At 39.5% G+C, this 21,892-nt stretch overlaps 4 protein-coding genes and 1 long non-coding RNA gene across 15 annotated transcripts in view; 3 read left to right on the top strand and 2 right to left on the bottom strand.

Annotated features, from left to right (window-relative positions):
• Nucleotides 1–21,892, bottom strand: part of LOC6725491 (eye-specific diacylglycerol kinase) — a 110,819-nt gene that overhangs the window by 40,451 nt on the left and 48,476 nt on the right. The window lies entirely within an intron of this gene.
• The window catches only part of LOC27209327, a 118,420-nt gene that overhangs the window by 61,052 nt on the left and 35,476 nt on the right, over nucleotides 1–21,892 (top strand). The window lies entirely within an intron of this gene.
• LOC27208307 overlaps nucleotides 1–21,892 on the bottom strand; it is a 64,790-nt gene that overhangs the window by 11,168 nt on the left and 31,730 nt on the right. The gene's annotated exons all lie outside the window — the stretch shown is intronic.
• Nucleotides 3,898–4,989, top strand: LOC27206355. Its single transcript, XM_044923624.1, has 2 exons — nucleotides 3,898–3,989; nucleotides 4,082–4,989. The coding sequence occupies exons 1-2, from the start codon at nucleotides 3,924–3,926 to the stop codon at nucleotides 4,604–4,606; spliced, it is 591 nt and encodes a 196-aa protein (XP_044779559.1). The 5' UTR covers nucleotides 3,898–3,923; the 3' UTR covers nucleotides 4,607–4,989.
• LOC6725488 (farnesol dehydrogenase) lies at nucleotides 13,626–14,749 on the top strand. Its single transcript, XM_002106468.4, has 2 exons — nucleotides 13,626–14,256; nucleotides 14,478–14,749. Exons 1-2 carry the CDS (start codon nucleotides 13,684–13,686, stop codon nucleotides 14,652–14,654), a joined length of 750 nt encoding a protein of 249 aa, XP_002106504.1. The 5' UTR covers nucleotides 13,626–13,683; the 3' UTR covers nucleotides 14,655–14,749.

Here is a 21,892-nt window from a genome sequence, read left to right as displayed (position 1 = left end):
CCAACCGCCTTACCCTAACAGCAACTAGGATTCCCCATAAAACCGCACTCCCATGCCACCGTGCTGCTCTCCATTTCACACATCTGAGTGACCTTGGGCGTGTCAGCGCCTCCGCCTCCGCTTCCGTTTCCGTTCCGCTCCCGTTCCCGTTATTGTGCCAAACCCCAACTGTTGCACCTCGTTGTTATTATTGCCGTTGACCCAATTTGCCACCTCTTCCTGCCGCATCACTCGCAGTGCCAATAAATTTTCATACGAAACAACACGGAATATATGTATGTATGCATGCATGAAAGACAAAGGTACGAGGGCCGACAATTTAATGGCCACGTGCACGTCGGTCCTTCTGGAGTTTAATATTTTCTCTGCTCTTCCAATTTTTTTTATTTTTGTGGCATACTACATCATAGTCCCGAGTTCAGGGTGATTAAATGAAATTTACGAGTACTTCGTAACAACGGTTTGGGGCTTTTGCATAGGTTCGAGCAGCGAACTCTGTCAGAGATTGATGTGTTGTTCTGTGTTTTGTCCTGACATTTGGTCAAGGGAATTTCGTCCATTATTAACTGGCCTACGCTGCGTGTGCGTAATATGCGGCGATACTAGTACTGGATAATTGTCGGATCGCCAGATGTTCGTAGTGGATTATGAACGCGCGAAATATGCATGTCCGTGTAATTTGGCCAGCTGTCTATTAACTGGATCACATGGCGTATGCGCAATGTGTAAGTAGCATATGCAAATTCCAGTGGATTCATACAAAAAAGAGTCGGAATTTCGCAAATCATTAATCAGCAAATCGATGTCCAGTGTCTGGATTCGTAAGCAGCCAGGATTAGTGAACAGTAAATGTATTCAGAGATATTCTGTCCAAAGCTTTTGTGCTTATTGCGAATTCAATAAAACGCTTTCATTAAATTTCCTACGAAGAATTTCAATTAGTTGGTCTAGATGTAAGCTACTTAAAGGCTTGAAATTCCATATTTTAGCATAAGGAGCAGACAATTTTGAGACTTTTGTAGTCAATCTCCATTAAATATCCTTGAGTATAATTAACTTCATAATATACTTCTTGCCCGTCCAAAGATATTTAGTTATTAATTTGACAATGGAAACCTCAATCGTAAGCTCATACTTTCCCATGGATTACCATACATTCACAGGCACCTAACTCATCGGAAAAGCCCCAGCTGTAGTCCATCGGACTTTTGCTGCTTTTGCCGGCTGTCGAGTCCTGTCGATGCGATGTTATTCAAAATCCAATAATAAGCCCAACAATTATGCAGGACAGGCAATAAAGTGCAAAGCAGCGTGTTCCCCACAGAAAATACAACGCCAGTGAAATGGCGACGAAATAAATGTGATGCGATAGTCCAAAACTACAACTGACAGCACGATGGGCTGCGGAGTTGGGGAGGGGGTTTTGGGGAAATTCAGGGAAAATTCAGTGAGGAAAATAGAGGAAAATGAAGAAAGGGGAGCCTGGTACCATGTTTATGAGCTGCAATGGCGACGCGTTGACAGCTTTTGGTCAGGACATCGTTTCGTATCCCCAATGTCCTGGGGGCTTTCCTCACATTTTCCACTTCTCATTTTCCTCTTTTTTTCCTCTCTTTTAGTGCTCCTGTTTTTTACGAGTGGGCATACGAGTGTGTGTGTGTGTGTTTTTACGACGAGCAGCCAGTTTATTGCAAGTGTCGGCCTCGTCTGGGGTTATTAAAGTTTCAGCCAAGCATTTGGTGTGAAGTCGCATTGCGAATTGGTCTTCATGGCGGCGTTGCATCCACAATTCCCACTCGTTATTTTATTGCTGAAAAGTGCAATCATAAAACGTTCAAGGCCCCCAATGCAGTGCAGCGATGGGGGACACGATCAGGAATAGAAGCTAACTGGCAAACGGGGAGCAAATATCTGAGAAATTGGTCATCACTTAGCTATTTTTCGCCATATCCAAAGAACATGGCGCTAAGTCTAGAGGGAGGTTTATTAAATAAATACAAAGAAAATATAATAAACCTAAGCAAACATAAGCATGAGGGTTTTAACAATAAAATATACAAAATAAAGAAAGCGACGGGATATTTTTGATACAATAAACAATCTTTTACCTCTGTGCATGAAAACCCAAACCAAGAAAAGCTGTAGAGAGAAATGCTTGGCAAATGGGCTTGTTTTTCCCCAATGTGTGTGCACATTAAAGCTGCCATTTCTGTAGCCACAAACAAAAAACTCCCTGTTCAGCCTTCTCAAATAGCTTTGTGCATTTGAAATGTGCACTTGTTTAGAATATTTGTACTCTCCTTTTTTCCAGGCAAAAAGTGGAGGTCAGCAAAATAATGTTCGGACTCGCCAATCGTCCAACTAAAAGCCCATAAAAGCCTATTGACACAATTCAAAGAACAAAATCTAAAAACAAAACGAACAACCGAAACAGGCCAAGGATGAGGGAAACAAGAGATATAGATAAACTCTACACTTCTAAATGGCTTTTTCGACCATTTCCAGCCAAGTCTGAAAGTCAGCCACCACGAATGAAGTTCTAGTGGCCATTTGAAAATTAAGGGGAAAGCGCAGAGGAAAAGCGATAAAATGTTCAATGGCTAATAGGAATAGATAAAAAAAAATCGCTTTGGTGTTTGAAAGTGACAAGCGAAACGGTATTTTTAATGGCGAGTTAAGTGGAACGGTTTTTTTCTAGTTTGCCAGTTTAGCGAGTGTCAAGAAAATCTGTAAAATTGGGTACAGTGTGCATAAGTTATTATTAACTTGGGATTCATCAAATTATTGGCAATGGAACAAGGAAAAGCCTTCAATCGTTGAGTATGTGTATAAATGTTTCATTTGCAGCTCATTATCGGTGTGCGCACAGTAATATGATTACGTTCAGCTTTAATTAAGCCATTAATATAATTAAGTTAGCTGCAAGAGTATTGGCAGACAATGGCTATCACAGATGAAATGACCGTCGTGAGGGGAATCGCAATCGCAATCGCAAACGAGACGGTTACACAAAGCCGATAGAGAATGAAGCCTGATGGACAAGTCGTCTCCCCCAACGCCACTCAAATCGATGTGAAGCCGAAGTGATGCGATTGATGTGGATGCGTGGCGGTGGGAAAGCGCGAAAACGCCTCAAAATTCCTGGAAAATTTGTTTGAGCAGCGAGAAAAGCCAATGTCATGCAAATATTTGCCGGGGAAATAACTGAAAATGTAAATATGAGAAGTGAATCGAGGCGGGACAAAAGGAAGTGACAGCCTGATGTTCTCGAGGTATGGTGGAAATCTGTGGTGGAAAGTGCGGAAAGTGGATTTCAATGCATTGTTCGGTCCATTGATGTCGTGCAGGCGGCAAGGACAAGCAAACAAATAAGCCGGAAACGAATCGGGGAAATGTATACACCACCAGACCCTTTTATATGCTGGAAAAGTGTAACGGAAAGCCGTCCCCAGATGGTGGAAATATCAGAAGCTAAAGCTGCATAAAGGACAAGCCATCGACGCAAAATGCAATTTACCAACACTATAACTTTAAACATAAATGAAAGCATAACAGCCTAAACAAACACTGGTCCAAAAATGTTGACATTTCTATTAAACATTAAAAAAAAAAAAAAAAACAACCGCTTTGCTAACGTTTTCTGGTTACCAATTTGAGGTCTCTGCTGATAATATGTTTTATTTATTTGGTTAGGCACTTGTTTTGGCGGTCAAGCCGAAATGTTTAGACTCCCATAATTCCCACAACTCGGTTTGAACAATTATTTGGCAATTAACCCGTAATTTCAATCGCATTGATACAATTGAGGTGTGACAAATCACGGGAATAATCATTAGCTGCAATGACTAAATCACTTTGCTAACGCGTATTATTTCGTTATTTATTCGTTCAGTTGCTTTTTATACGTTTGCCGTGCTGCAAATATGGGATTTTATCGGAATTTATTGGGCTTCATAACTCTTTTTGGTTTCCTGCAATTAACAAAGCAGGTGCGCAGAAAAAGCAATCAAATAAATTTAAAATTAAACAGTTTGTATAAAGTAGTTTATACAGCCAAATTTATAATTGATTTCTATCATAGCATTGCTACATGATGAAATTGGTGGGCGCAAAGTCGTGGGACACGCCCAACTATGGCCTCAAGCTCAACATGTTCGAGAAGAACAACTCGATGTCCTCGGTGACCACTGTGCGGCAGGACGTGGCCATACCACTGTGGCATCTCGTCCTTTTGCAGCATCCGCGCAAGCGGAGCTCCGCATCCGCACCGCGAGCGGAACTTCCGCGTACGCTGTACAATGGCACGACGAAAACGTGCGACTTCTGGAAATACATACGCCACGTGTCCGCCTGGAACAATGTGGCCAAGCTAATACTCTCGAAGGGTGCCAGCAATATGAGTCTCGGCTGTCCACTGAAAACGGGCGTTTACGTAATGAATCGCATCCAAGTGCCGCCGGAAACGGCGATCCTCAAGTTCATGTACCATCCGAACACACTGTACACCCTGGAGGGCACGGTCTACTCGCTGAATCCCAAAGACAAGGTCACCAAGAAGGCTTTGTGCTATTACGAGGTCAATGCCACCATCTACAAATCTTGTTGATGAACTTTGATGATGCAGTGCTCTTTTAAATAATTTTTTTTTTTTTTTTAATATTAGTTTGTTATTTTTTTCATTGTTTGTTAGCATAATAATAATGGGACCCTGAAATCTCTAGTTCTTCTATGAGATTTGAACAAATCTTTGGTGTTATAAGTTACCATTTTTTAACTGATTACAGTTATTGTAGATTTCTAGTTTAATTAGTAATTAAAGTGGAAAACAAATGTTTCTGCATGATTTTCCCCTCTTGAGTTGTAAATGTTGTGCTCTTCAATTGTCAGAGGGTCTGGTCGCGATTGAGGTTGAACTGGGGTTAAGGCGGTTGAAAGCCGTGCGTGTCGCACGTCAGCGAAGGATTTTTAATTAAGTGCGAAATAAAAATGGAAGGGAAAATTTATACCAGCAACGAGCGACCGTAAGTATATATTTATATACGAGTGTATGTGGCAAACCAAGTGGCAGAAACCACAAATCAGCAGAAGGAAAGATATTTATTCGCGTTGCAGTCGTGCTTGCAACACTGGTATTAAGTTGCATGGAACATTTTTTTTTTTTTTTTTTGAATTTAAAGAGCTCGCTTTCGGTTATTCATTTACTGATTGCAGTAAAAAAGTTGGAGTTATACGATACTTAGGTGCACACTTTGAATGCCAAATTCAAATTGTTTGTGATTAAATGCAAATGTAAATAATAATGTAAATTAACGCACATTTTCGTTGATATTCAATATGCTCGACAGCGTTTCGCATTTTAATTTTCAATTTAATGTGCCACGCCTCAAATATTTATTCAACCGTCCAACATTTGACCAGTTTGATCGTGGGAATGGGCGACTGGTCACAAAATTGCGGCAATCTTATTGCATATTTGCATTTGCATTTTGCATGACCGCACGCACTGGCCCGTTTCGATTGAAAATTTGAAAAAGTGCAACTATGTGCATATGTATGTCCCAATTTTCCATGCGAATTTGTAATCAATTTTCGGTGCGTGTGCTAATTATTGTGTGTTCAGGTCCGCAAAATGGCACTATTAAATTTTTAAATCATTTCGAGAAGGAATATCAAATTCAGAGCGGGAGTAAGTTATTTTTTCGCCCGTGGCTAAGAAAACAATTGGGTTAAAAATAAACAGCCCAGGACACGAACCTCAAGTGAACCGACTGAATGACTGACTGAATGAATGACTAACTGACTAAATGACTCCAGGTGGGACGGCCCCAAGCTTTTCCTGCCTGATTCACCTGGAATCCAAAGCCCTCATCCCCGCAGTCCTCCATCAATTGGCATAAAATATGCGGCGCTTGCATGCCAGAGACTTATTATTAAAACATAAAATTTGCATGCAAGCCGCAAAGCCATGGCGACCTAACCTATATTGTATATATATTTTAAACAGTTGCGGTTGGCATGATAGTGGCTAACAAATATTAATTCGAAAGTAGAGAAAACTGACAAAAAAACATTGAAGGCTTAACAAATGCAAGCTATTTAAAAATTTATTTAAACATAATGGTCTAGTTTATAATTTAATTTGCATACTCTAAAATGGTAGAACGCTACTTTTTTGAGTTTAAAACTCCTTTGCAACACTGTTTCAGACTCCCCACTTCCATTACTATAATTGTGACTCCAACTGTCTGCATAAACGCCACAGAATAAGAAAGAGGAGCACGCCCTTTTTGGGGCGGGGGAGATGGCAAGATATATAAATACGTGCCTGTTTGTACATTTATGTGGCGTTTGGCAATTTGAACTCGTGAATTATGCACGGAGCAGTCAGCAAAGACAATGCCCCAAAAAGGGAGTTCCCCATGGCTCGTGAAGTGGGAATGGGAGTGGGAATTCGGCGCTGGGAGTTCGCATTAGACAAATTTGGCCAGTTTATTTACGGGCAGCAGTTAAGGGGCCAGTCACAGATGCTAACACTCAGTAGATTGGAAGCGATTCGGGGGCGGAGCTGTCTCCGAGCGGTGATTTGTTAGATACCACTTAATGGGGGTCCAGTGTTGGTAAGTGCCAATTGAAGTTCAAATTAGCCACAGCCTTTGAAGTTATTCGATACAAATTACTGTACAAACGAATAATGCAAATTTCTTTATCTAAAATCATTAAATTATTTGTAACCTTTTAAAGCACTGAACATATTTGCTGTTAAACAATTATTTTACTCATGTAATTTCCATGCCCACATACGTTTCCTAATAAGGCAATTAGTTCGGCTCATTGGTAATGACTTTTGGCAAAACGGCGTGTTTGATTGCTCGAATTCGTTGTAATGGCGACTTAATTACGATTCGAACTCTTTTCAGGCTGCAAATGCACCTAGTCACTGCAGAGGATGCCATGGCAACCACGCCTAAAATGGCAACTGGCACAGGAAACTGGCTATTAAAAAGCATCCAGCGAAAATAGATGTCAGGGGTCCGAGAAAAGTTGACTGCAGGGCTCAAAAAGTCAGTTTGATTTGCAGGACTGCTTGCTGAACAAGTTTCTGTCGAGTTTCTTTCAGACATTTTACAGCAGTAATCAGCATATTAAACAGACGACTGCAATCACGGAATAAATTACTTGGGAATTAATACTAAATTGTCAGAGTAAGAACGGAACTACAGACAATAAAATATGAAGTGAATGCACAACTGTGATAAAGAACCGGATATCTCGTAGTTTTGACATTTTGGTTTAAGAACAATCTACTATTTTGATCATAACAATAGAAATAGTGGTCCAAAAATGGAATGTCATATCTCGTTGAGTTCGTATTTTAATTCCTAAACGAACTGTGTTCAAAAATGGAAATTATATTTTTAAAGATTTTTTGCGAATTTTAATGATGTTACCCCTTACAAAAAATGCAAAAATTGAACCAAAAATTAATATTCCTAAATCCGTCAAAAAGTGATAGGGATATTTAGTATTGGTTATTAGCTGCTCAAAACAGTTATTCTCTCATCTTTATGACAATTTTTAGCGAAGTTATGACGAAAATTCCATTTCTAAAACCAAGTATTTGCAAAAAGCTGTTTTTTTTAAATTTCGGTTATAACATCATCAGTTTTTTGGCCATAACTTAAAAAATATTTGTCTGAATATGGAATGCTATACATCGTTGATTTTGTAATTGAATTCTGAATCGAACTGTGTTCAAAAATGGAAATTCTATTTTTTTTTACCATTTTTTGCAAATTTTGATGATGTTACCCCTTACCAAAAATGCAAAAACTGACCCAAAAACTAAATTTTAGTGGTTATAACTTTTTAGTTGAAAACCGTAGGTGGAGTGCCTTCAAATGGAAACTGAAGCTCACACGCAGTTGTCACATCAATTACTTGCCGCTGGAAATTACTTCATAAAATTTAAATGTAAGCAAATACATTTGCGTTTGTCTTTAGCTGCTGTCAAAATGCTATCATAGTATTTATTAATACAACTTTCCTTTCATTGTGCACGTTCATTGTAGCAGACGTCACTTTGCCTAATCGAAATCGAAACGAATTCAACGTTTGTTTAACCCACGTCGCAGTGATAATTCTGCCAACTTACATTCAACCGCCCACAATTTTAGCACCCACATATTGCGAGTGGGCGGATTGTGGATGGCACCGCCCAGCAGGAGCAGCAGATGCAGTAGTAACGAAACGCTATTAACCGGAAGTGACGACAACAACGGACAATGCCTAAAAGCATACTGCGGAATTTTATTTCTTTATTTGTTACGCTTGCCTGATTTTATTTTTAATTATCCGGCGCAGGCTGTGAAAATTAATTCCACGAATGGCAAACCAACTATAAAGAAATGCGAAGTCAGCCAAAGCGTATGTGAGCGGATCAAGCACAAAAAAAAAAAATAAATAATAATAATATATGAAATTTAAATATTGGAAAAAAGTCACTGACATATTGATATGTATTTACCTTCCTGATGAGCAGTCGTTAGCTTTAATCTGTCATTTACGAAACGAAACGGTAAATAAGTACCATCTTTAACCCTTTGACGACGGTCATTAGGCATCTGGTAGAATCGTCGCCAATTAATTGTACATTTAATAGTCACCATCATTAGGCAAGGGCTTTCAGTACATACATACGTATATTTTCACATAAGTATCCCAGGCACAAGCTGTGATAATTTACCAGCCATCTGCAGTCCACCTGTTCGTCACTGATTGAATAATAAAATTCCGCCAGTGATGAGAAGTGCTAGTTGATGAACTAACCAGAAAATTCAATACTCCATTGACATATAAAATGATTCGAATTCGATGTAACAACACTGGACAAAGCGTTGGTAGAGATTCTATTACAAAGGATTCCATTTTAGGCATCACTGATGGACGCGTAGGTGGAATTTTAATAATCCAATATGTGGGAAATGGACATCGTAGTCCGGGTTCTCTAGACCATCGTTCGGATCGGTTATATTCGTCGGAAAATTCTCGACGGGCCTGCGGCTGGATGTTGCGGATTCAATTCGCTTGACAAGTGAAAAGCATAAACCTACACACACACAGAGTCGCCCCTTATTCTATTTTTTTTTTTTTTCGTTCTTTTGGCAGTTTCCTTTCTGGGCATTTTCTGGTAATTAGAGTTTCATGTTGCGCAGCACAAAAACAGGCAGCGGAAGTTGCTAGCCAACAAAACAGGCTAGGTGGAAAATGAGAACGTGTTGCTTAATTACACGCATTACCAAATATCACACATACGCCATGTGGCCGCAAGCGAAACCTTCAAAGCACAAACAACACAGAAGAAATGAAAATGAAACATTTTTACACGACGTGCAGCCTTAGATTTCTTAAATGCCCTTTAATATTTTGATAGTTAATGGGCTTTTTTCTGGAATATTTAATGGGAGTAGTTCTTATATAAACTTAAGGATATAAAAGTAAACATTATAAAATATTTCCTATCTTACTTTTTGAGCGCTCCTTACGTAAATGAGCCGAAAATTAAATACCTTTTGATAAATTATCAAAGTAAGGCTTAGCTCGATATTAACTACCTGAACCTAACTAGAATTCCAGCTAAAAATCATCGAGGGTGAGGCTCCAAAGTCGATAACCCTAAATGGCCAAAAGCAAATGCAATTTGGCTAAAGGAAGTGAAAGGAGCTCGCTGACTTAGTACTTAGCGGTGCAGGCGAGTCACGGCCATATTCAGATTACACGATACCAACCGACGCCACGCCCACTCTCCGGAGGGAGTAGCCCCCCTCTGGGGGCGGAAGGTGCTGGGTATCCCTCAGCACGTCTCACATTAATGGCCCTACAAAAAAAAAAAATAAAAGAAAAAAAGAATGGCAGGAGAAAAAAGAGCGAGCCGGCACAAAATAATTGTTTTCCGTTAAGCAATAATTTTCTATACCTTTCGTTTCCCCACGCCATTTGCCCCCAATAAAGCTTGTCAGTGGGCGTGGCCGTGCAGTGTACTTTATTTGGCCCAGCAAATTGAGTTAAGTGTAAAAGGCAAAACAAAACAAAAAAAAATATTAGAAAAATGCCAAAATGCAAGAAAGGATAAGCAGAAGGGCCAAGCCCAAGCAAACTGCGCTAAAACTGGGTGAAAATGTCTGAAAAGCGGAAGTGGAACACTTGCCTGCTTGTCCACCTTTTTTTTAGCCAAAGGATGGGTTAATTAACCCATCGTCCAGCGGCCAACTAATCTAAATGATTTGTGGGGCGAGGCAAAGCAAAGGAAGGAGTTTTAAAAGTAAATTTAAGCGAGTAAAAGGTATAAAAATAGTAAAGAAACCGTATTCATTTCATATTAACTCATTTACTTTTCTCTAAACTTTCATTAATCTCTAGTTGGTAGCGTAATTTGTCTATTAGGATTTTAATGACAGGATTGCATATACAATGATGTAATTTTAATGCCACCAACCAGGCGATATCTTAACGGTCATTATTTGTTAAGTTGCCCTACCACCACCACTCATTTTCTTGGCTAACACACACACACACACACACATATACGGATTAATGAGGCCACAAAATGAGCTTCTAAATGACCAACGAAAGGAGGAAAAACCAATGAAATGGCAGTCAGAAAAAGAAAAGCTAACACGGTGAAAAAAACCGAAAAACATTGTTGCCGCAATTGTCTTGTCCTGTGAGTAGATTTCCCTGTTATTGTTTGGCCTTTGCTGCTTCACTTTACTTCACTTCCCTGTACTCAGCTCAGCATTCATTACACACACAAAAGGGTGTTCGAGGAAAATGAATGGAAAATGGGTGGAAAATGTTGGGCCGACATTGTTGCATCCAGGAGTCCGCCTTATTCAGCGTTAATTTTATGGATCCTGTTCAACTAAAGCAGCACATGAATCTCGTCCGCCCATTCCGCCGCCACCGGGATGCTTCATCATACCCACTAATGGCTGGAAGGTCTTGGAAAAACCAAACAACGCTTTTCACCCACCATTTCCACCGCATTCACAATGCAAACTGAATGAAAGAAATAAAAACAGCAACATCTTAAAGCGCAGCGCCAACGCCAAACTCCTTTTAAGCACAAGAATTATTATCCTGTTGGCCTTCGAAGGTTCCTTTATTTTCCATGGAGTTTTCCACACTGCGCTGTAAATCCACTGCAAGTGTAAACTCGTTTTTTTTCGTATGAAAAAGGAAAAGCAAAACTGGCTATGAAAAGTCTGGGGCCCAAAGGGAATCGTTCAGGGGATTTGCAGACCAACGATGTTTGGTCATAGGTTTAGCTTTGATTTCGGTTTGATTCTCTAAGCGGTTTTATGCCCAAAAAAAGAAAACCAGAATATCAAAGAGCACAGGAAAAGGGCCAAAAGGGAATTAAAGGATTCAAATTGTTGATGTTCTCAATGGATGAATCAAAATAAAAGCATTTCATAACCAAATTAATACACTATTGCACTATTTTATTATTAAATAAGAAACCAACTGAAGAATGTATTTACACTTTTGTATTCAATTATATTCTCAAATTCCATTTAGTAATTAAATAACCTAACTTACCTACTTCAATACAAAGTGGGAAATTAACTTAAGAAATGTAAAACCATTTTTAGCCAAGAAAAGCGTTTATTAATGGGGAAAACTGAAGCCAGGTGAAAACTAATTTGCTAACTGGATAACCCTTTTTGCGATAAGTGAGGTGCAAAAGCCACAAATGAAAACAAATGCTTTTGGTTATTAAATCAAATTAATTGCTGCTAAAAAATATTTGCCAACCCTTTCCATTTGTAAATACCTGCAACTGGCATTTGAAAACGATTTGTCCATTTTATTACTACATTTACAATAATACCAGCGGCCTGTGAAATCCATTTAATGCCCCTTTCGCCTGCAGTCAATATTTATTTTTAATTTGACTTGTTTTCATTTCAACTATGTTGTCATCGACAGCAAAGCATTTAGTGGAAAGCCAGCCAAGAGTGTTTCAATTTCAGTCCATTGGTTTATCCTAGTGCAGCTACTATTATTTAGTTTGTTTTTTTAGTTTTTCTAACGTTCTTTTGACAGCTCATTTAAACATTTTAAACAACCAGCGTGTCATTGTTTTTTTATGTTTAATTGAAGATGTATGATGGAATCCTATAGTTGAGCCTACATATGTAAACAATGAACTCTTCAATCATTTTGTTTAAATAAATTATGCTGTAAAATTTAAAGCATCGAAAAAAGTTCCTAAAAATCAGGTAGCTAAAGGTGAAGACATTCGCCTAACGATTTGCACGTTTCGATTTAAATTGAGCCAAGTGAGCGGGAAAAATTGTAACAAATTGTATGGGTGTATGGTATTTGGTATGGAAAAATCCAAACAAATTGCTTGGCATCAATTTAATGGTGCATGCTGTATTGATGAGCCACTCAGATGGATGGTTAATCAGAATTGCTGGCGGAATGGACAATTTGTGTGTGTCCTTAGACGATGGATTTGGTGCCACGTTTATGGCATAGTTTGTTTTGCCCAAGCTCTTGCTGTCATCATTTGCGTGAGTAATTGCATGATAAAGTGCTGGCAAAATGGCCACAGTTGTGATTTGATGGGCATTGGCACTTGCAACATGTTGCAACTGGATGCGGCACACGGAGCCAAAGCGGGCATATCCCTTTTGTTGCCTTATTGTTGCCATTTAAGCATCTCTTGAATGTTACGAGCGGACATAAAAAAAAAGCCAGCGGTGCTGCACAAAAATATGTCAAGCGTGTGTGCGGGCGATAAACCCGTCACACACACACACACACACACACTGATACCCTCGCACTTACACACACATGCCGCTGCAGTATTGCACATGTGTGTGTGTATCTGTGTGGGCCATAACTTGAGGCGCCATTTAACTGCATTGCGTGCTGGCCTCTTTAATGGTCCGTCTTAAATGCATGGGAAAACGAAACGAGGCGAGGGGGCGGGGGGTAGCGGCTAAAAAAAAACTCCTGATGAAAACTGCAAGGCCCTAAAAACAAGAAATCTAAAGGCAGTGCTCAAAATAAAAGTTATAAACAGACTATTACGCAAGCCATTGAAATCCGCCCTTAATCTCGATATAATATTGTCATATTTTTTATATATAATATTATTATATTATATCATTATCACTTTTATATATATTTCAATCTATGTTTTTAAGTTTTTACAATATGAACAAACATTTCTTAAGACCTTGAATGATTGGTTATCATATTGAATTCATTGGGGTTGATAGGCCGAAACAACATCTGTTGTCAGCAGCCCCACTGATCGGATGGTCTGTTCCAAGGAACGAAAGACACGTCATGCAAACAACGTTTACATGCCATTGAAAGTACACTCAGAAAAAAACTTTACTACAAAATAAAAAATGTATTCTTTGAATAGAGCCTTAAAAGATGTGATAAGTGTAAGCATTTTATTTGCTTACTTATATGTATACTTTTAGTTTAGACTTCATACCGCATATACATGATTTTATTCAGAATTATCATAGAAATTTCTCTCGGTGCACAAAGAGAGAGCTATCACAAGAGAGCGGCGCTGCGATAAGCCCCACCGAATGCATATATAACCCGATCATAGGCTGTACTCCGGACTCAGTTGATTGCCGGAATTCGTAAGCAATGGATCGTTGGCAGAATCGCGTGGCCGTAATCAGTGGCGCCAGTTCCGGAATCGGAGCAGCCTGTGCCCGGCTTTTGGTGGCCGCCGGTCTCCAAGTCGTGGGCCTGGCCAGACGTACCGATCGCCTCGAGCAGCTGCGCCAATCCTTGCCGGAGGAGCAGCGGAAACGCTTCCATCAGCACAAATGCGATGTGTCGCAGGAGTTGCAGGTGGACACTGCCTTCGAGTGGATCGAAAAGGAGCTGGGCGGCATCGATGTGCTGATCAACAATGCGGGCATCGTGCTGGGTGGCCAGCTGATCGATATGCCCACCAAGGACATCAACAACATCCTGCAGACGAATCTCATGGGCAGCATTTACTGCACCAAGTTGGCCGCCGGCAGCATGAGACGCCGCCAAGTGGCTGGACACCTGATCTTCGTGAATAGCACGGCCGGAGTGGCTGGCTATAAGCCGGATCCGGCGGATGAGAGCCTCAACGCGTACACGCCCAGCAAATTTGCCCTGACTGCCGTCCAGGAGATCTGCAGACAGGAGCTGATCAATCAAGGATCAAAGATCAAGACCACGGTGAGCAAAAGGAACCTCAAATCAAGGTCAACACTAAAACCATTTAGCAGCTATGATCTCCGCAAAAGGTTGTGAAAATCCATAAATAATAAACATAAACTATAATGTCGATAAGCACAGCTGCTTTAGTACAGTATTACCTCCTTATAAAGGCTTTCCCAAATCGAATTTAATATAACGAATGAGTAAATAATATTTGGACACATTTCCCAATCCTGCAGAGCATCAATCCCGGCTGGGTGGCCACCGAGATCGTTCCGGACGAGACGAAGGCCAAGCTGGGCGAGGTGATCCTCCAGGCGGACGACGTGGCCCAGGCTGTACTGTACGCCCTATCCACGCCGCCGCACACACAGGTGGAGCAGATAACGCTGAGGGCGGTGGGCGAGTACTTCTGATAGCCCGACAACACAACGCAGCCCCAGAGATTAGGCCATCGACTTGCAGTGGAACAGTAAAAATCAAATAAAGGCGAACGACCCGACACACATGACACACAGCGAGATACTCACAGCCCCCATTTGGTTAACCACAAACTGTTTGCACTCACCTCGTTACGTTTTATTTTTATTATTGTGTTCAGTTACTACGTAGTATATGTAAAATAAATAATTCAGTTTTGTGAACTAACAATGCATTGGTAAGAATCGATTGTATTTAAATCGATTGGTTAAAAATTTATATAGACCACCACCAGCAAATTGGTCTCTATAATGACAACGATAGAGTCATCGAACGGGAGTTCTTAATAATGGGCGGCACTTTTAACTTCCGGTTATTAAAAATGCAGTAATTTCCTGTAATTTCCTGCACACCCGTCAAAAATGTTAGCTTAAAATATCATTCTGAATGCCATTCTTAGCGGCATCTATTATTTATATGTGTATCATTGGTCAAAGCCAAGTGGAAATGCGTTGTTTGCTAAATTAACATCATAAATATTTCAGTCGCTATGGCTTTTTTCGCTTTTTTAATTAAATTGAATGCCACAAAATGCCCTTGACTCTTCAGTTTAAAAGTGAAACGAATTGTTAACAAACGATTGCGTATTCCCAAGCAGTTTTAAGCCAACTTTGTTTAATCCATTTATGACATTGACTTAAATTTGGTTTCATGTGATTAAATTAAGTCATGTGTCCACGAATCGATAAAAAAAAAAACGCAAACTTTGAGATATGCTCTTAGTTGTGGCCAAAATAGTTTGGCCAGACAAACTTTTGTGTGTGTGTGTGAAAGTTGTTAGTTGCCACAGCCGCATAATCAAGGAATTAATTTTCAAATATATTTGCTTTCTGGCAATTGTGCGAATAAATTCTCGAAAAATCTACGCAAATAGAGACGACCAACCAGCCATCCTGCCATCCAAACATCCGGATGAATAGCCACTTGGGCTTAGTCGAGTTGCGTATTACGTATACGCACATTACGTATACGCATCGTTTCGCGACACGATTTGGTACTTAGGAGCACAGCCTCAGTGGGGCATGTAATTGCACTCGCTTTCGAGGCTAACGAAAAATTAACAAATTTTCCAACATTAGGGCCGCAAACTTTCACGAGTTTGTGGTCCGCGCGGATGGGGACTTAAGTCAAAAATTCGGGGCAAGGCATCATGTACAGCATCCATATTATCTCAGCGTAATTATTTTATTTCATTTAAGCGCTGAGCGCGCAGCAAAACTTTTTCGACACAGTCCCTTAATTTAAATGCTCATATTTCAGCGGAGAAGGGTAAACTTTTTTTTTTCTTTTTTTGGCAACCTTTTAATGACAGAATAACATCACATGTGTGCTCTTTGCTAAACTCTGTTGGCTTTTTTCGCGATTATTTCTAGCGAAGTTAAATTAAATTAAAATTTCCGCTAATTCAAAAGTGAATAGAATTTTGTATTTGGTTTAGGAAAATATTTGTTAATCAAGCTTATATATTCTAAATTTCCGTACAATCTATTATAGATATAAAAGAACCACGTTGTCCTTGTATTTCAAGGAAGGATTTGCGTTGCCAAATTCGCTGACTGCCAGTTCGGAAGTTCCTTTTTGTTTGACACATAACCCTCCACTTCACTCATTTCCGGCATTTTGTTTTAATTAAATTTATAACAAATGTCATATAGCACAGAAGTTTTCCTGCCAACCAGAATGTGAATTATTTTTCCCACATTCGCCGTCGCAGTCGCATTTTCCTTAGACTTTGGAAACCAACTGACTAGATTTCATATAGCTTTTCAGCAGATTAAAAGATATTTATGCACAATATTTATTGGAAAAATTCAATCTGATTTTGCAGAGCGAAATACCCTTTGGTATTTTAAACTCCACTTTCCCTTCGAATACAAGATTCCTAATTCAACATTATATTTTGGGCAAATATTTTCATTGGATCCCCAGTTTATTTGGACCTTTTTTGTTTTTCGTTTTTAGCCAAGAACGCCATCGAAGACTTAAATGCAATTTAAACATGTAGAGGGCTTTTGAGGGCGGAAATGTTTTCCCTGGCTTAACCCGTTTAAGTGAAATTCACTTTTGGCCAGACTCGCAGTTGAGATGCATGGGGTTTTTCGTTGGCGCAATCCCACAACAATATGCAACATGTTTATGGCATTTTTGCCCTTGGCCCTCCAGTTCTTGTTTTTGTGTGTTTGAAACCGCCCACTTGGCCCGCTGGAAAATCTAACCCCCCCCCCTTCGCCACCTGGAATTTTTGGACCAGGTCCAGTGGATTTTGCCAGGTCCGCCACCCACCTACTTCTACATTTCTGCAGTGCGGAAGCTGCTGTGGTTGCCGGCTAGTTTTGGTGTTTTGAGCTGCTGCTCCCTGCTATCGACATTTACTTTATGACACAGAACGCCCACAGGCACTCCCGGCATTCTGTTTGGGACAGTTGTGGCAAATGTGTGTGCTGACCTTTGGGTCCGTGGACGGGTTTGCATTCGAGGTGAATTCCCAGAAATTAAAACCGGGCATCCATCAAAAGCCAATTCTGGCCTACGCCACTCCATCCTTGGAGCGGTAACAAAATTTGGAATCCGTTTTGCGGGCTGCAAGGGACTTGATTGAAATTTGCGGTGGCTCTTTATTAGCAATCGAATGGATATCATTTTGTACATTTTCTTTGACAACTGTCACATTGATGAATACGTAGAAAAATAATAACCATTAATATTTGAGCTCGGTTTCCATCGAAATGAGTTATTTGGAAACCGCAAAGCAAGTGAATTGCTTGGAATTGCACCAAGAAAGGTGCCTAAAAGTATGCAGCCATATTTTACGAAGCGACGAGCACGATATTAAAGTTAGTGTAAATTCCACTTAATCGGTGGCCTTGCCAACTTTAATCGCCCTTAATCAACTGCAATTAGGAGCATATACTTTTCGTGATTGCCCTTTCGTTGGATGTCAATCAAAATTGATCCACATGGAGCGTCAATTGGATGGTGGTAATGGGTGTGGGTGTGTGTGTGTGTGCATTTTCCGACCTCATTCGGGTGAAAATTCGGTCATGCTCGAAGTGCTCAGCCATCATCGTCATTGTCAGGCAATTTGCAAGCTAAACAAAGGCAAACAATAAGTGCCAAGAAAATTGCCAAACAGTGTCCCATCATCATCATCATCATCAGGCTGCAGTCCGTATTTCAGATTTTCTGATTGATGAGGTTTTTAGCTCAAGCCCTAGAAAGGCAATCCCCGATTGCACTTTCAACTTTCAACGACCCAAGCCGGATGGTGGTGGTAAAAATTTAATAAAATCCATACACACACGTTGCAAATAGTTCAAATCGTACGACTCCAACTGCTCGAGACAATCAAACTGCACAAATATTACAACAAGGAGACAGAATCTGTAGTTTTGCATGCCTGCAAAAACATTGACAATCCGGATGGCAAACACGTTCCGTTTACTTTGCATTTGCATTTAATGAAGCAAAAACATAGCCGCTGGATGATTTCAATTCACTTTGTAATGCCATTCATTCGGAGTTGTATTGTACCACTAATCGGCAATTCGGCATTAATTGGCACAGCATTATTATGCCCCAAGCTTTCGGAATGATTTGTAAGCGAAATATGCATACTCAATGGATATCAAAACTTATGTATCATGATGCGTTTTGGCATAAACTAAATATTTCCCAATCGATTGTTCTAAATATTTCACAGCTAGATAGAATAAAAAAAAATACACTGAAAACAACATTGCTTATATGCAGTATGTAATCTATGCTTTTCATTGACTTCATTTTAATAATAGTACTATATTTTTCTCTCAGTGCAAAGTGCATTCGTTGCTATTGAATAACACTCGTGCCCACACATGCATGCACTCCTGCGTCTGCGGCAAAAAAAAAGGGCGGAAAATATAGAATCCGGAAGAAGGGAGTCCTGCCGGAGAACCAGGCAACCAGGAGGACCCGGATCCGGATCCGCACCACGCCAGTTGGGATGCACAATGATGATGATGATGATGACGGCGCGTGCGGCATATTAGCTTTTTGCCCTTGCACATAAATTGCAGCATAACGTTTCGTTTACATGATTAAGAACTTTTCACTTTTCACTTTTCTTCTCGGCTGCTTTGTGCACAGCACCGCGAACTAAACGAATAAAATGAGCGGGTTAAGGTTCATCAAGGGCGAAACTTGTAGCTCTTCGGTTGAATTGTAAGCTCGCTGGGCAAAAATACTCCACAAAGTACCAAAATAACAGAGAGAGAGATGAAGTGAAAGCCCAAAGTTTTCCAGCCTTTTCCCATTATAATCAGGCTCTTTTTTTCCATAAAGTTTTCCCGCCTACCAACGCTTTTGTGTGCTATTTCATTTGCTTTTCGGTGTTAGTCAAGAACCCTTAGTTTTTTGCTTTTTTGTTTTTTGGCCCCCTTGGCGTGTGTTTTTAAGCAGCCACGCCCCCCGCAGCCCAAAAACTCGCACAACAACTTTGCATATTTAAGTCAAATATGTTAATGGCAATGGGTATTTGGTTAGGCTGAATGAGCGGAAATAAGCGGAAGAAAATTCACAAGTCCACAGGGGATATATATTTTTAAGCTTCAAATTTAATAAGGTAATTTATTTGAAACTGTTTCGGTAGCTAGTTCAAAAAAGAAGACATGCTATTTGCCTTAATTTCATTAAATGTCGTTTGACAATAACCACTCAAGTAACTCAAATAGAACTGCATTTGCTGCGCTTCTCTGTGAGCACATTTGCCAAATTAAATGCATCTCCTTGAGCCCGCACTAAAGTTGATCCTTAGACTTGAGATGGGATGGCGAGATGGAGTGGGTTTTTCCAACAGTTTTCAGATGATTCTAAGCCGCTTAGTGGCGACACAAAAGTCACCAGCACGAATGTGTGGACATAACAAAGAGAAATGTTGGAGTGACGGCGGCCCAGCTTCCGTTTCCGCTTTCTGCAGTCGCTTCCGCTGCTCGAGGCTTTTGCGGCAAAGACGATATCCCTTTTAAAGCATAATACACTTTAAACACTTTGTGCTCGGCTCTACTTCATGGATTTTGTTTTTGCCACTCCCATGTTGATTTTCCGCATTTTTATTTTTATTTTTATGCTATCGTCTTCGGTAGTCACAGGCAATGTGACACATGCAGCAATAAAAATTACGTATACGCCATCGATTACCGAACAATTATTGAGGGCTCGTCTTTCGTTCACCTTCCCTCGGTCTGACACTCAAATTCACACCGAACAATTTTAAAAAAGACCCTTTACGGCAGCTACGAATTAAAAAATATATATTTGCATGACTTTCTACCATTAATTGGTATTTTTTATTCAATGTGCAATATGATATTCAAATTGATTGTAGTATTTGGTCAGCAATAAAATTCAACAACTGTTTGAATTCTCATATATATTGCTGAAAATGCTTTTCATGTTGCATAAAAAAGTTAAGCAAATAGAAAAAATGTTGAATAAAATTATATAAAAACCAGAAGGGCTCCTTTATTTTTAAACGTACTTAATGAAGATATTACTTTTCATTATAGACCGTAGAGCTTTATTTGTTCAGAAGTCATGCACATGGGATTATTTGTAGACCGGAAAAAATAAATATATTTATTTTCTCACATATATACAAGTAGAAGTGCAAATAGGTGCCCGGCCTAGTTATAAATACACTTTTTGTGGGTGTCTCCTTTGGGTTTGTTATATCCTTTTAAACTAGTTTAAGCCATGCCCACTGCACTTTTAAATGCTGGTGCACAAAGGAACCCGCATTTTGCGATGGAAAAAAGCAGAATGGGATTGGGTGTAATGGCATGATTCCAAGTGGGCAGAAAAGAGCCTTGAGCAAGTGATTTGCATGCCAAATTGATGATAGTTTGTTGATAGTCTGTTGATTTTTCCCTGTTTCTGGTCCTTGTTCCTTTTATTTTTTTTTATTTTATTTTTTTTTTACAACCATTAAGCTGATTTGATGCGAGCCCTGTGTGGCAGTCTATTTGTATAAGTATAATCGATTTATCGGAATGCAATGATAAATATGAAAATGCTTTTAGCTTTAATGAAATGCATAAAAGCCTTTGCTTTTTCACGACGACGTGCTTCAATTAACCTTTGATTTGCAAGTTAAACTGCATATTTGAATAGCAGCAGTGGAAAAAAAATAGAGCTCGAGCTGATTGCGATTTAATTAATTTATTTAAGATTTATGCCAGTAGTGCATTTTTGAATAAGTACTCATGTATATGGTAATTTGACCACATTTTCTGGTCACCTGGTCATGTAGAAAATTCGTTGAAATTTTCCGGACAAAAGATAAAGTTACTCAACTTATCAGCCTATCATTTTCGATCACAGCGGGTTCAAAAGGTCGCAAGGCGGGGCCAAACTCGTAGCAAAGTTTTTAATTTCTAATAACGATACTCCGTTACTGCCTCTCAACTAAATTGCCAAAAGTGCAAAGCGTAAGGCAATAAAAACAAAGCCAGGCTAATTGCAAGTGCGTTGAGTGAGTGCACTTATAGGTTGGGTCAACTTTTGATCGAAGCTATTTGCACTAATTAAAAATCCATCACGTAATGAAGCCAAAGTTGGTTGCATGCAACCGGATACCTTGCGGCCACAAAACCAATTTTGTCAATTCAAAATGTGGCCATCAATTAATTAGACAAATAGTCGACAAATATCAAGACCACTGCTAAAAAGTTATTGAGATTGTTAAGACAAGATGATCATTCAAAATATTCAAAAAAAAATATAGTGTTGTATTCACAAATTATGCTTATCAATAAAACAAAAAGAGAATACAGAAAATGCATTTCATTTAAATGACACCTTTTGCACAAATTAACATTGATACAGACAAAGAGTTAATGGCAATGATAAGAACTTTTCGTGATAGTTATATGATGATTAATTGTGCTCATAACATTGTAAATAAGTGGCTTGGGAATTGGACAATTGGAATGAATGATATGTGAGGGATTTAAGTAGGAATTGTTGAGGGAATCGTTATTAAACAGGGTAAATTTGATAAATTCAGTAACAATACTAATGCCGTAGTCTCAAGCTCAATCGCAAATTCTGTTGATATTTCGTTGCAAATTCTATTAGTTTATGGATTGACGGACAAACAAATTGAACAAATTTTGACAACAAACAAATTGATTATGTA

Source organism: Drosophila simulans, chromosome X, assembly GCF_016746395.2.
Source record: "Drosophila simulans strain w501 chromosome X, Prin_Dsim_3.1, whole genome shotgun sequence".
In the NCBI taxonomy this organism is placed as follows: Eukaryota; Metazoa; Arthropoda; class Insecta; order Diptera; family Drosophilidae; genus Drosophila; species Drosophila simulans.
Note: the sequence above shows the minus strand (reverse complement) of the source record. Positions and strands in the feature narration are given on the sequence as shown.